This window comes from Rosa rugosa, chromosome 4 (genome assembly GCF_958449725.1).
Source record: "Rosa rugosa chromosome 4, drRosRugo1.1, whole genome shotgun sequence".
NCBI lineage: Eukaryota > Viridiplantae > Streptophyta > Magnoliopsida > Rosales > Rosaceae > Rosa > Rosa rugosa.
In genome coordinates this window covers 11,152,936-11,166,634 of record NC_084823.1, presented here as the reverse complement: position 1 = coordinate 11,166,634, position 13,699 = coordinate 11,152,936, and the positions used below count along the sequence as shown (strand labels likewise).

Sequence of the window (13,699 nt, the reverse complement as noted above, 5' to 3'; positions counted from 1 at the left end):
GGAAGATGTTATTGGCTTTGACCGCTTTGTGGGATTTGTCAGGGTGTGAATTTCCGACAGTGGCTGAAGTATTATTTTTCTATGAGTTGACATATAACGAGAGGAAAAAATGTGGCGGGACTGTCAAACGAACTCGTCGACCTGGAGCCCCAAAGCTTCTGGAACATACGCCTGATTCTTCCACAACACGGCGGGCCGCCGTGTGTGTTGCCACCGATGGTTAGGAATATGACACGACGCCAGAGGGGGTGAAGGCTCCGCGGTTCGGGGTTCCTTCGAAGTTTCAAGCCATAAAAGGTTGTTGTCTGTGCTTGAGGCTTGATTTTTGTATTGAGTGCGATATTTGCTTCCTTGCTTGTAGTCTATGCCATCATATTTTGTTATTGCGTTAGTTCCTTTATGTGATATCTTGTCTCTGTCTGCAGAGGGTTGGAGACCGAAGTTAACGGATATCGAACGACAGCGGGTGTGCCGGGTGCACTACTGTTGGTCGCACAAAAGCTGCCTAGATCTTCGCATCTTATCACATTGGTCGCTACTTATTCATCTGCGCCTGACTCGGGAGCCTGGTAAGCGGAATCTATTATTAGAATTGTGATATGTCGTTAGTCTGAAAGGTGACGGTATGTTTGCTCTCTTTTGTAGTGATAATTCGTACGAACAAGAGAACCACCGAAGTTCTTAAAAAGGCGATGGCTGATATTGGTGGTATCAAGGACTATGTCAACTTCATGATTGACGAGGCGGCCAAGGTGCGGAAACAGACTGTTGATCCGCAAACAAGGGAGATAACGACGGCGGGAGAGGCGAAAATTCTGGCGGCTCCGCTACACTCGAATCGTGCCAATCTGAAGAAGAAGAAGACAGGGGGCAAAGAAAAAAATGTGGCGGAGGAGAGTGAACAAGAGAACGAGGAAGATACGGGGTTTGCCCTGGAGGTACCTGCTGACAAGTCACAAGAGAAGGCGACAATTGTTGTCGGGGAGCAGGATATGGCGGTGGGCGATGTTGAGAGAGAGAGGAGAACAAAAGCTGGGGCCGTGACTTGAATGCATAAACTCTCGTAAGCGTACGAATCGTTGTCAAGTAAGGAAAGTATTAAAACTTTGATTATCGTACCTCGGGGATTAGGCGTTGGACCTAACCGAGGTAATTGGCGCTAGGATACTAAAAGCACACAATAAAAAAATAAAAATAAAATAAAGTAAAATAATATTCACAAGGCACCAAGCCTCGGCAATGCTAGGCTTAGCTCACACTAAGCCTAATCAAAGCCACTAACTTGTAGCCCAAATGAGTTATGCACAATGGAATGTAGAATTTTGTTTGGGAGTTTTGAATAGAGAATTAACTAAATTAAATGCAAACTAAAATAAAAGCAAACAACTAATTATCAAGCAAGAAATTAAATTCGGATTTCAAATTAATGGGAACATGGGAGTGTCGGGTGATTCACACTAACTATCTTGCAAATATCGATACAAATTTCACAAATGCATGCATTTCCTATATGTGTTGAGTCCCGTATCTAGTACCGGTTAAGGCTACTAAACCAATTATCTTTTCGGTGTATCGATTATGCCGGTTAGGGCCACAATCAACTCTCTAACTTAGGCATTACGCCGGTTAAGGCCGCAATATCTAAAATTAGAGGCCTAGAGTGCAAGATAATAGAGACTCAAGCAAGCTTAGCTACAATTAAGCTAGCTAATGGTTACCACACTTAAATCCTAGATGCAACAAGACTAATAAGTTGTCAATTTATCAATCTATTCATCACAATTGCCCACAACATAATTTCAAAGGGTGACAAAGCCTAGAAACATGCTTCTAAGGACCAATATATTCGGATTTAAAGTATACACAATGGAAATTGCATTTATTAAAATTAAAGCATCAATATTTATACAAGATGAGTTAGGGCTTCACAACCCTAACTCCTAAAATTAAACTACTCACAACCCATTAGCAAATACATCATCAAATACATAAGAAATTAAGAGAATTAATGATAGAGGAGAGAGGAACACAAGCTAGGCTCACAATTTGCTATAGGCAAACATAAACCCAACTTGATATTAACCCCCTACTCTTTACCAAAAATAAAATCTCTTTGTGTTGATGAGCAATTGATTGTGTGGGTAGTAAAAGCCCCTTGATTATTCCTTGAGAAAAATGGTAGAGGATGATAAATTGGGAAGAGAGAGAAGATGGAAATGGAGTGGAGTGTTTCGGCTGTAGAGAAGAAGGAAGAGAGAAAATGAAAAATGAATCTGGTGGAATATATCTGTGATGCCCCGGAAATTCATATTTATTTTCCAAGGATTTTCCGGAATTTAAATTGTGGGTATCGGACGGTTTCGTGGCTCGTGGACGGAGCGGAAGTGTTTCGGACGAATTTTTATTCGTAAAGTGTGGAATTAGGGGGGTTTCAAGGTTGACTTTTGATACGTTGAGATTCTCTGAAAACTTCCTTTACAAAAGTTGTAGAGCGTGTCGATACGAGTTCGTGGATATGTGGAGCGTGGAAATCGGAGTTCGTATGAGGAAGTTATGGCCGTCGGAAAAAGTTTCCATTTTGGTATATATGGGATTTTTCCGGAAAATTATTCAAAAAAATCAGATTTCCATTTTGGGAAGGATTTTTCTCTCTCCTCTCTCCTGAGTTTTCCCGAGCAGCCATCTTCACCGAGCTCGTTCTCCCTCCTCCGGCCACCAATCGACGAGATTCTTGTCCCTATCTCTTCGCCTCACTCCCATCTAGCACCCTGTGAAGTTTCACTGTGTGGGTAGACATGTGCACGACGCTACAAGGCCGAGAAGTCGCACGGTGGAGCTGCAAATCGCCTTGATCGGAGTCGGAGATTCCGGCCACCTTTGCCGGTGATTCTTGAGGGCTTTTGGAGCTTGGAGGACGTTGATGCTTCCCATAAGGTGGCTTGCATCGATTCAACTCGTGGAGGTCGAATTTTGGAATTGAAATTCTAGGGTTTCAATCGAGCTGTTTTGTTCTAAGGTGCTTGACAGAGGACGTTCTGTAAGCAGTCTAGTGGTGTGAAGACGCAGCGGGAGTTTCAAGGTGAGTAATCTCACAAGGTTCATTATGAACGGAATTACCATTATTGTTTTGGCGTTAATTATTTAACTGCAAACTATAGTTGGTATTAGTAGGCATTCCTGAGCAAATGACTACGTATATATATATTTACGTGAAATATATATATTCTTGTGGATGATGTGTGATGAATAATATGCATGATGGGTTCATATTATTGTTGAATGAGACTTTTCACAGAAACAATATTGTGGAAAAAGATGTTTTCTATTGTTTGAAAAGTATTGAGTTTGATGTTACATTTTGGAGTCAAGCGTGACACATTTTAAATGTATTGGTCCTTGTACCAAGGGTCACAGATGGTGAGCAGGGATGGGGAGAGCCGGAACTAGATGGTCGTAACGTTTTTAGGTCAGGTGTGACTTACTTAACGTTGACTTGAGGCCAGATGGGGTCTGAAAAGCATATGGGTCGCAGATGATGACCAACGGTTGGTTCTAAGACCACGACGGGGTATGAAAACCAAGAGTCACAGACGGTGATAGGTTGCAGATGGTGACCAATGATTTATCTGTGTTATGAGCCTAGTTACCATATTGTCTTGGATTTATGGAATTAACTGTGACTATAGATGGTATTAGTGGCATTTCTGAGTGAATGATTATGTGTGTACATATATATATTATGGGATATATATATATATATACACACATATGTATTCATGTATTGGTGGCATTTCTGAGTGAATGATTATGTGTGTACATATATATATTATGGGATATATATATATATACATATGTATTCATGTATTGGTGGCATTTTTGAGTGAATGACTATGTGTGTACATATATATATTATGGGATATATATATATACATAAGTATTCATGTATTAGTGGCTTCGTGGTGAATCTGTGTTGATGTGTTGTGTGTCTAGGTTAGACTGATTTGTTGTTGGTACATCATGGGGTTAGCGGGGAGCTATCTGATGCTCATGAGTACGTGTTTTTAAAAGAGAGTTTCGGGGATTCTTTCTTTTAAATGTCTTGGGAAGACTTGTGAATCATATTCTATATGTCGCAGATGGTGACAAGTCGCAGATGGTGACTAATGGTTGATCTGAGACCAGATGGGGTCTGAAGATCATATGTCACAGATGGTGACAGGTCGCAGATGGTGACCAATGGTTGATTCCGAGATTTGATGGGGTCTGAAGATCACATGTCACAGATGGTGACAGGTCGCTGATAATGACCAAGGCAAGAAATAAGGAATCACGCAGTTAGCCGGGCGAGTGGTTACGATAAGCTAGAGCGCTAGTATGTCTGCCATGGTACCTCATGGATCTAAGTAGGTTACTTATGACTCCTGGGTACGTATTTTGTCCAGGTTGGACTAAGAATCATATTCTATTTGTTAGGTTAACGATAGGTATGATTGAGGGTGTGCTGATGTGTTTCGTCCAGATTGGACTGATTGGTGTGCTTATGTGTTTTATCCAGGTTGGATCGATTAATCATATTTGAATTGTTAGGTTAACGATTTATATGATTTTTGTCACGGTGTGACTTTTGTGATTTCCTTTTTGGAAAAGAGTATTGTTTTGGGAAGCATGGTATGTTTTCCTTATTCTCGAGTCGAAAGGTTTTCCTCGTGTTGGTGTGAGTTGTGCGGGCTTTTATCCCGTAATTTGGTGCGAGTTGTTTTGAGTTACTCATACGGGCTTGCAAAAGCTTACCGGGTTTGTTGTGTGACAACCCGGTGCACTATTCAAACGGTGTAGGGGTTAATCTTGCAGGTCAGGGAAATCGTGACTGACGCTGAGGTATCTTGTTGGCAGCAGAACTGGTAGGAAGCAAATTTGATTGGCTTTGCCATTGTTATGACTTCCGTTTTGTAGTAAACTCTGAGGAGCTTTTACGTTTTATCTTGTTGTTGACAATTTAATTCGTAAGCTTATGTAATATATGACTTTGTGGGCGGGTCAATATTGACATAGTGGGTTCAGGGCATCAATATGTATATTGTATAAAGGGAAAATGTTTTCCAGGTAATTGGTATTGATGGCTGAACGTTCACGCATGTATAATTATGAGGTTATATATCGATTTTTAATTGTGTTAAAAATCAGGGGCGTGACAATATCTCTGCGGCTGCTGTAGCTCTCCCCTTCAAGTGAAACTGGTGGCGGTGGTATATATGAGTCATCAAGGAATGGGTGGCTGGATATCTTCATGAGAAAAAGAAAGGCTAGGATGAGGTCAAGAGATTAGAACTCCTCCAAGAAATGGGCACGTGTCCCCCAGCTATGCATATTTGGAAATGAAAGGAGCTGGAAGCCATCATAATTAAACCACCATGCCATCACGTGCAGCACATACTGAAGCCTAAAAGAATTTTTAAGCCCATTTAATTAAGCAAAGCATGCAGCACATGATTGGCCTTGGTTAATTAAGACTAATGGTTAATTAAGGTTCCTTTTCTTCAATTTATTTCTTTTCCTCAATTTACTTCCGCATTTCTTGACCATGCCGATTAGTGCTTGACGGATGCTCTATTATTTGGTCCTTTCGTCGGAATATTCCAATTTACCCCAATTTCGCGCTTTCTTATCTCATTTCCGCAACTCCGCTAATTTCCTACACAATAAATAAAAAAATAGATTAATTACATAATAATTGACTTAAGGATTAGCTTAATTCTAGTGTTTTAGATATAATTACACGTATATAAATGCGTGTAATCAGGCCTACATCGGAGGGTCCAAACATGTCGGTCCCAAGGTTATCGGCGGTACGGGTGGAGATGTTGGCGGTCAACCATCCGGGAGGTCCGGCGTGCCGCAGAAGAGGAAGGTTGTTACCTCCGCCGTTCCTCCAGATCCTTCAAAGAAGATGAAGGTTGGAGATAAGCATGTGGGGGAGAAACATGTTGCGGCTGGCCACAAAGATGTCGGAGGACAGTTTGTCTCCGACAACCCTGTCGTAAAGTTGGTGCAAAGTGCACCCGCCAGTCAACAGGCCTTTCTCCACAAGGTCTGTGAGCGCCTTGGATTTGGCTGCGAGGCGAGAGTTTCTTGGCCAGCGGTGTCGTCAAAGCTGGAGAAATCCCTGGATCTAATTTTGAAGGGTGCTCATGAGCTTTACCTTCATCAGGGCTCGACGGAGGAGCGCAAACTGAAAGAAGAACTTCTGCAGGCACAATGTGACTTGGCGGCAGAGAGGGAGAAGAATAAGGACACCGCTGGGGACATTGCCAAGCTTGACGGTGCCCTTCTTGACGTCAAAGAGAAGTTCAAGTGCGCGGTGGATAAAACTATCGCCGATACTGCCACCATTACCAACCTTAATGCCGAGTTGGCGACCCGGAAGAAGGAGAAGGCTGAGAGGGAAGACACCATCGCTTAGTTGCAGGAGGCGCTTACTGCCAAAGAAAAAGAGTTGGCGGACTTCCAGTCGGCTAGGCAGGAACAGATGGCCAAGCTGGCGGAGGACGAGAGGGAGATGGTGCGTCTAGAGGCGGTTGACACTTTCAAGAAGTCAGTAGAGTTCAAGGCACTTCTGACGGATGCTGGTAAACAAGGTGTTGCCGCCAACTTTAAAGAGCTCAAAGATAGCGGCTACTTGAACTTTGACAAGATACTAGCTGATCGAGCCCCTCCAGAGTCCACGCCTGTCGAGGATGTTGCCGCGGAGGATGTTGAGGGATCTGAAGATGGCGGTTCCTCAGAAAGCGGCACTGCTGATGGTAGCGAAGAGAGTGGTTCTTCTGGAGAAGATGGCACGAGGTCTGATGGTAATCCTGAGACTCCGACGCCGACAAGTAAAGCTGAGAAAAGAAAGATGGGTTCTCGTCAGCTTGTGGAGAAGCGCCGCCGTGGTGATCGTGTTTCGGGGTCCTCCTCTCAGGCCGGGCAAGATTAGCATATGTTAATATGAAACTTTTAATGTAATTGCTTTCCTTTGTATTGTGATGGATGTTTGTCCGCTAATTCCCTTGGGATTGTGGCGGAAATATTTTTGCACGTCAGTGAAACATGAAAGGGATTAAGATTGGCCCGTTAAATGCATATATATCGCCCTTGTCCTGAGGAGCAAAGGTGTTGGCCTGGCCAGACTTGATATATTTGACATGTTTTTATGTTTTTTTTTTTTTTTGTGCATGTTTGGGACAATGGTTTGAATAATTCCTCGTTTCATTGACGACTGGACGAACCCAGCTTCTTAAAAAAATATGTACCCGTAGGGTAGCTTTTCTTAGCTAAAATTTGCAAAAATTAGCTAAGTGAAGATGCTCGTGGGCATGTTACGGCGCTACTTATAATAGTAGCGAAGATGTTGAGTGTTCCACGGGTGAGTGGATGTGACGCCCTCCTTGTTTTTCAAGTAAAATGTGTCGGGGCTCACTACTTCTATGATTTGGTAAGGTCCCTCCCAAGTTGGGCGAAGTGCTTTTGGCGGTGGTATGACTTCTTTCATGACCCAGTCGCCAAGTTGTAGATTTCTGGCCTTCACACGATTGTTGTAAAAACGCGACACTCGCAGCTTGTTTTTCAAGTTATGCAGGTGGGCTTTATCTCGTCTTTCCTCTAACAGGTCTTTGTCGAGATTGGCGCCGGCAACGTTTGTTGTGGAGTCATGCCGGTCAATCCTAGCTGTTGGTTGGGTTACCTCAATGGGGAGGACTGCTTCTGTGCCAAACATCAAGCAAAATGGGGTTTCGCCGTTGGCGGATGTTGGTGTTGTTCGGATGGCCCAAAGAACTTCCGGGAGTTTTTCAGCACATAAGCCTTTCTTGTCTTCCAATTTCTTTTTTAGCAGCTTCTTGTTGATTTTGTTGGCAGATTCCACCTGGCCATTGGTCTAGGGGTGTGCCACTGAAGCGAAACGCATCTTGGTGCCTAGTTTGGCAGTGAAGCTAATGAGTTCTTCGTTGTTGAATTGCGTTCCGTTATTGGTAATGATTGTATCAGGCACGCCATATCGACAGTAGATATTTTTCCATAAGAAATGCTGGACCTTGGCTGTGGTGATGGCCGTTAACGGTTCAGCCTCGATCCATTTGCTGTCGTAATCGATGGCTACGATTATGTATTTGAACTGACCTTTGGCTGTTGGGAGTTTTCCGACAATGTCCATCCCCCACATGGAGTGAATCCAGGGTGCGATAATGATGGATAACGGTTCTGCTGGTGCATGCGGAAGGTCTGCGTACTGCTGGCATTTGTGACATGCTCTTTATGTTTCTTTGGCGTCATCTCCCAATGTCGGCCAAAAATATCCTTGGCACATGGTGCGGTTGGCTAATGATCTAGCTCCTGAGCAAGGTTCTAAAAATCGCTAGGCGCTAGTTGGGCGGAGGCCAGAGGACTAGCGCCCAGGCGTCTAGGCGGGTGCCTAGGCGCCGCCTAGGCAGTTTTAGTTTTTTTAATTTTAATTTTATTTTTATAGTGTATAATTATATAAGTAATTAACTAATTATTGTTTAACTAATAAAGAAAATATAATGCGTGATGCTTATTGAATTTCTGATCATGCCAAATCAATCCACTCGTATATTAACTTCACTAAATCAATCAATAACAAATCAATACACCAGAATAATAGCTACAGCAGTTTCAAATCAATGCACCAGAATAATAACTATAGTAATTTCAAATCAATAAATACCAAATCAATGCACCAGATTAATAGCTACAGTAATTTAAAATCAGTACACCGAATCAATCAATACCAATTTAATACACTAGAATGGTACTCATCCATCTCCTTCTTCCCACGACCCAAACCCCCAAATCCAACTTTAGAATGCAGACGGAGATGAATCATCGATCATGAGAGCCACCCCTAGGACCCATGACCCAACCCATGGAGATCGCTTCGGCACCGCAATAGTCCGCAGATCAGACAACTCGAACGACGCCTCGTCGCTAGACACTATCAAAACAACGCCCGTCCTCAATTTTTGAAGAACAACGACGAACTTATCGACGTCGTCGTCGTCGGTGGCTTTGAAATACAACGATAACGAAGAGGAAAACAAAAACAAAAAAGCTAGGCGCCCAGAGCTCCTAGAAGCCGCCTAATACCACTAAAACGGCCGCCGAGAAGCAAAACGCCCAGAAGCATCGCCTAGCATAAAATTGACTAGGAGAGGTGACACCCAAGCCTAGGCGGCCTCCTCGGCTGATTTTTAGAACACTGCTCCTGAGTGATTACGCACTCTCTAGCGTGTATTTTTGCGAGGACTTGCTTTCCCTCTTCTGGCGTTGAGCACTTTAAGTTGGGATGTGTGAACCCTTGGCGGTAGAGCTTGCCATTTTGAATATTGTAACGTGTTGCCCTTCGCACCAGTCATCTTGCTTCGAATTTGTCGGATGGCAATGTGCCGTCATGTTTGTACTTGAGTTTCTCATCCATCCAATTTGGGTCTACCTCGATGGTGTAGATTTCCGCCAGAGTTTTAGTGATACTAGGCTTATCGAGGGTCTCCACCCTAGTATCGGCGAGACTTTGATGTGGCTGAGCTGTTGCCAAGCGTGCCAGGGAGTCGGCTTGTGCATTCTTTTCGCGGGGTATTTGCGTGATGTTGAAGAAACTGAACTTGCCGAGCAGTGTCTTGGCGTACCCTAGGTATGCCGCCAGTTGTTTGTCTTTGACTTGAAAAATGTCGTTGACTTGATTGACCACCAGCTGTGAGTCACTGAAGATGTTGACACTTTCTGCTCCACAATCGATGGCCAGCAGTAACCCTGCGATAAGTGCCTCGTACTCCGCCGTATTGTTGGAGGCTTTGAAGTTAAACTTTAGGGCGTACTCTACGTTAAGTCCCCCTGGACCGGTGAGGATTATACCAACGCCGCAAGCCTTGGAGCATGCGGAACCGTCTACATAGAGATCCCACTGTGATTGCGTCTTTGCATATGTGGCTTCCGGGTGCTGAATGCTGTCCTCCGACATTACATCGGTGGTATGTTCCAGCTGTGGTTCCGTTAACTCTGCTATGAAATCAGCAACAGCCTGTCCCCTGATGGCGGTTCTTGGTTTGTAATCGATGTCGAACTCGCTGAGTTCTATTGCCCATTTGCCAAGGCGTCCTGAGTGTTCCGGACTTTGGAGAACTTGCTTTAGCGGTTGATTTGTGAGAACATGGATTGTATGTGCTTGGAAATATTGACGCAACCTTCTGGCGGCCATTATGAGTGTTAGTGCCAGTTGCTCAAGTGGCGGGTACCTTGTTTCCTCTCCATTCATGCCTCTGCCGGCATAGAATACCGGTAATTCTTCTGTTGCCTCCAGCGGACAATTGCGCAGCTGATGGCGGACTTGGACACTGCTAGGTAGATGTATAGTGTTTCGCCCGGTACCGAAGTTGAGAGTAGCGGAACAGAGGCCAAATATTCCTTGAGGTTTTGAAACGCCGCCTCACAATCAGGCGTCCAATCTACCACCTTGCAATGGGACCGCTTCATTGCCTTGAAGAAGGGTAGGCATTTGTCAGTTAGCCTGGAGATGAACCGGGAAAGAGCCGTTAACTTTCCCTGTAGACTCTGTACCTCAACTTTTTTCTCTGGAGATTTCATGTTTATGATTACCTGTATTTTGTCGGGGTTAGCCTCTATTCCCCGCTCACTGACTATATATCCGAGGAACTTGCTGGCGGTTACGCCAAAGAAACATTTCTCCGGATTCAGGCGCAATCTATATGCTAGCAATATGGCAAAGATGATGCGGAGGTTGGCCACGTGACCGCTAGCTTTTACGCTTTTGACAAGCACGTCGTCGACATATACCTCAATGATCTTACCCAAGTGTTCTGCAAACATTGCGTTCATCAACCGTTGGTATGTGGCTGCGGCATTCTTGAGGCCAAAGGGCATGACATTGTAGCAATATAAGCCCTTGTCGGTGGTGAATGTTGTGCACTCCTGGTCTTCGGGGTGCATCTTTATCTGGTTGTAGCCAGAAAAGGCGTCCATCATACTGAGTAGCTCATGTCTTGTTGTTGCGTCAACCAATTGGTCAATGCGAGGTAGCGGGAAGCTATCCTTAGGGCATGCCTTGTTCAAACCTTTGACGTCGACACACATCTGCCACTTTCCATTAGGTTTCTTTACCATTACCACGTTGGAGATCCATTATGGATAATGAACCTGACGAATGAAGTCTATGTCGCGCAACTTGGTTACTTCTTCCCTGATTGCCCGATATCTTTCTTCGTCAAATGCCCATTGCTTCTGCTTGACGGGGTAAAAGGCTAGCTTGATGCTGAGCTTATGTTGAATTATGTCGGGAGAGATTCCTGGCATGTCGGCATACGACCATGCAAAGACTGCAACGTTCTCCTTGAGAAACTGGGTGAGTTCAGCCGCTATCTCGGGGGAGAGTTGGGCTCCGATATGAACAATTCTCTCTGGGTGCTCATCGGAGATGCTTACAGTGCGGAGCGACATCTCTGGGTTGACGGGCTCTTTTTTGTAGTACTTTTCCTCGTCATCTCTGGGGTCATCAATTTTGTCCGTCAACTGTGGTGTATTGGCTACCGTTAAAATTTCATGGCGGCCTCTTGACCTTGACACCGTTGTTGAGTAACACTCTCGTGCAATTGACTAGCTTCCCCTTACAGATCCAGTGTCGTTGGGTGTTGGGAACTTCATGAGTAGCATGTATCCGGCTATGATGCATTTGAGTTTGTTGAGAGCTAGGCGACCGATAATGGCGTTGTATGAGCTGAAGCAGTCTACCACAATGAATTCGGTATGTATTTCCGCCGTACAGGGGACTGTTCCGACCGACAAGAGCATATAGTCTGACCCTAGAGGTTGGGTCATGTCGCCGGAGAAACTAAGTAGCGGCTCGTGGTCTTGCAGAAGTTTGTTATTGCGCTGCAGTTGCTTGTAACAGCCGTTGAATATGACGTTGACAGCGGACCCGCTATCTATCAGTACCCTTCCTACGGACCACTTGTTGAGGATTGCATCTATCAGAAATGGGTTGTCATAAGGTGAGTGAATACCTCGCTCCTCCTCCTCGGAGAAAGTGATTGGTTCCCAACCAGTTTTGGCCATTTTGGCTGACCGGTCATAGCGGATATTGAATACCTCTTTTGGGTGGTTAGCGCGCTCATAACGCTTTCTTGCTCTGTGTGATAAGCTGCCTATGAAAGCACCGCCATCAATGGTGTTAATCCACCACATTAGCTTGATGTTGGCGACAACCGGAGGTGGTTGTCGGACCTTATACTGCTCCAGCTTTCCGTCGCGGTATAATGACTCAATTGCAGTCGTTGGTGTTGTGACCGCTATCTTCATGGTGTTTGCACCATTTGCCGGTGTTTCTAGGTTTTCCTACTCTGGGGTATTTTCTTAGGGGTGGTGGTGGGATTTGATCTTTGCACTGATCATATATTTCTTCATATGACGCCGTTAAGACTGCAAAGACCACAAATTTTTGAGCATTTGCGGCGGGCTTATTATGGCGGTTGTCACGGCGATCATTGTGAAAAGATCTGTTGCCCTTGTTATGATATTGTTGATCCTTTTGCCGCTTATCCTGGTAATTACCATGCTGCCATTCCCTTTTTTTGTCATTGGGCGGTGTGGTTATGCTTGGAGTGGTGGTGGTGGTGGTGTTTCCTTGTTGGAATGTGGCGGGTTGGGGGTTTTTAAGTGGAGTTTGTGGTGGTGGTGGTGTGGCGCCATAGGTGTTGTATTCAGCTTGGGCATGTAGGACTGCCTCATTCATGACGTAGTTATATGTGGCGTTTGGACAATTACAGTTGAGGTGATATAGAAAACTTGCCTTGTGGAGTGCCTGCTTGAAGGCCGCCAGCGCCATTGTTTTGTCAAGATCCCGACATCTCGATGTGGCGGTCCTCCACCTTGTGACATATGATTTTAACGACTCATCAATACCTTGGTTGATGCTGAATAGTTGGTTGGAGTTGTGGTAACCATCCGTCATGAGGATGAATCTTGACAGAAATGCATTTGACAGAGCTAAGAATGAGTCCATGGAACCTGGTGAGCATTCGAAAAACCAACTCATTGCCTCGCCATCCAACGTTTCGCTGAATAGGTGACAAAGCGTTGCGTCATCAAATCCCTTGTTATTTGTCACCTTCTTGAAAGTGTCCATATGGCGACCCGGAGGCCGGATTACCGCCTCCCCAAGGAACCCTACACTCGCGACACTTAGGGAGTAAGTGTTTTGGGCCTAGAATTCCTCAAAGAGACAAGGCCTTTGGGTTGGAGAACAAGAAATCTATAAGCCCAAAATTCTTAGGCTTGTATAGTAGGCTTGGCTCGTAACCACAAGATTACGAACTAGGCAAGGAAGAGGAAAGGAAGGTGGTGTTGTGTTGAGTTTTAGAACCTACGTCATTTTTTTAGTTCTTAGCCCAAGTTTACATTAGTTTCATTGAATGGTAATTTACGTGAGTCTTCTAGGTCTAGCCCACTAGGACCTAAACTCAAATGGAGGTTCTAACTCTAGGGTTCCACTTTGGTGGTAAGCAATCACACACATCATCAACCATACATAACGTTACAAAAATTTAACTGGATCGAACAAGCCAAAATAGAAATAAACTTTAAATAAAACAAATTTTGGCCTCCAAGGATTATCCTCCGTACCCAAGCTTCGACA

The 13,699-nt window shown here is 44.5% G+C and overlaps 1 protein-coding gene across 1 annotated transcript; it reads right to left on the bottom strand.

Moving 5' to 3' along the window:
- Positions 1–12,325: 12,325 nt before the first annotated feature.
- LOC133744335 (uncharacterized) lies at positions 12,326–13,189 on the bottom strand. Its single transcript, XM_062172463.1, has one exon. It carries the CDS (start codon positions 13,187–13,189, stop codon positions 12,326–12,328), a length of 864 nt encoding a protein of 287 aa, XP_062028447.1.
- Positions 13,190–13,699: the final 510 nt, after the last annotated feature.

What these genes read in the sequence shown, in the direction of transcription:
- LOC133744335 (XM_062172463.1), bottom strand. Translation starts at nt 13,189, where the DNA reads ATGGACACTTTCAAGAAGGTGACAAATAACAAGGGATTTGATGACGCA.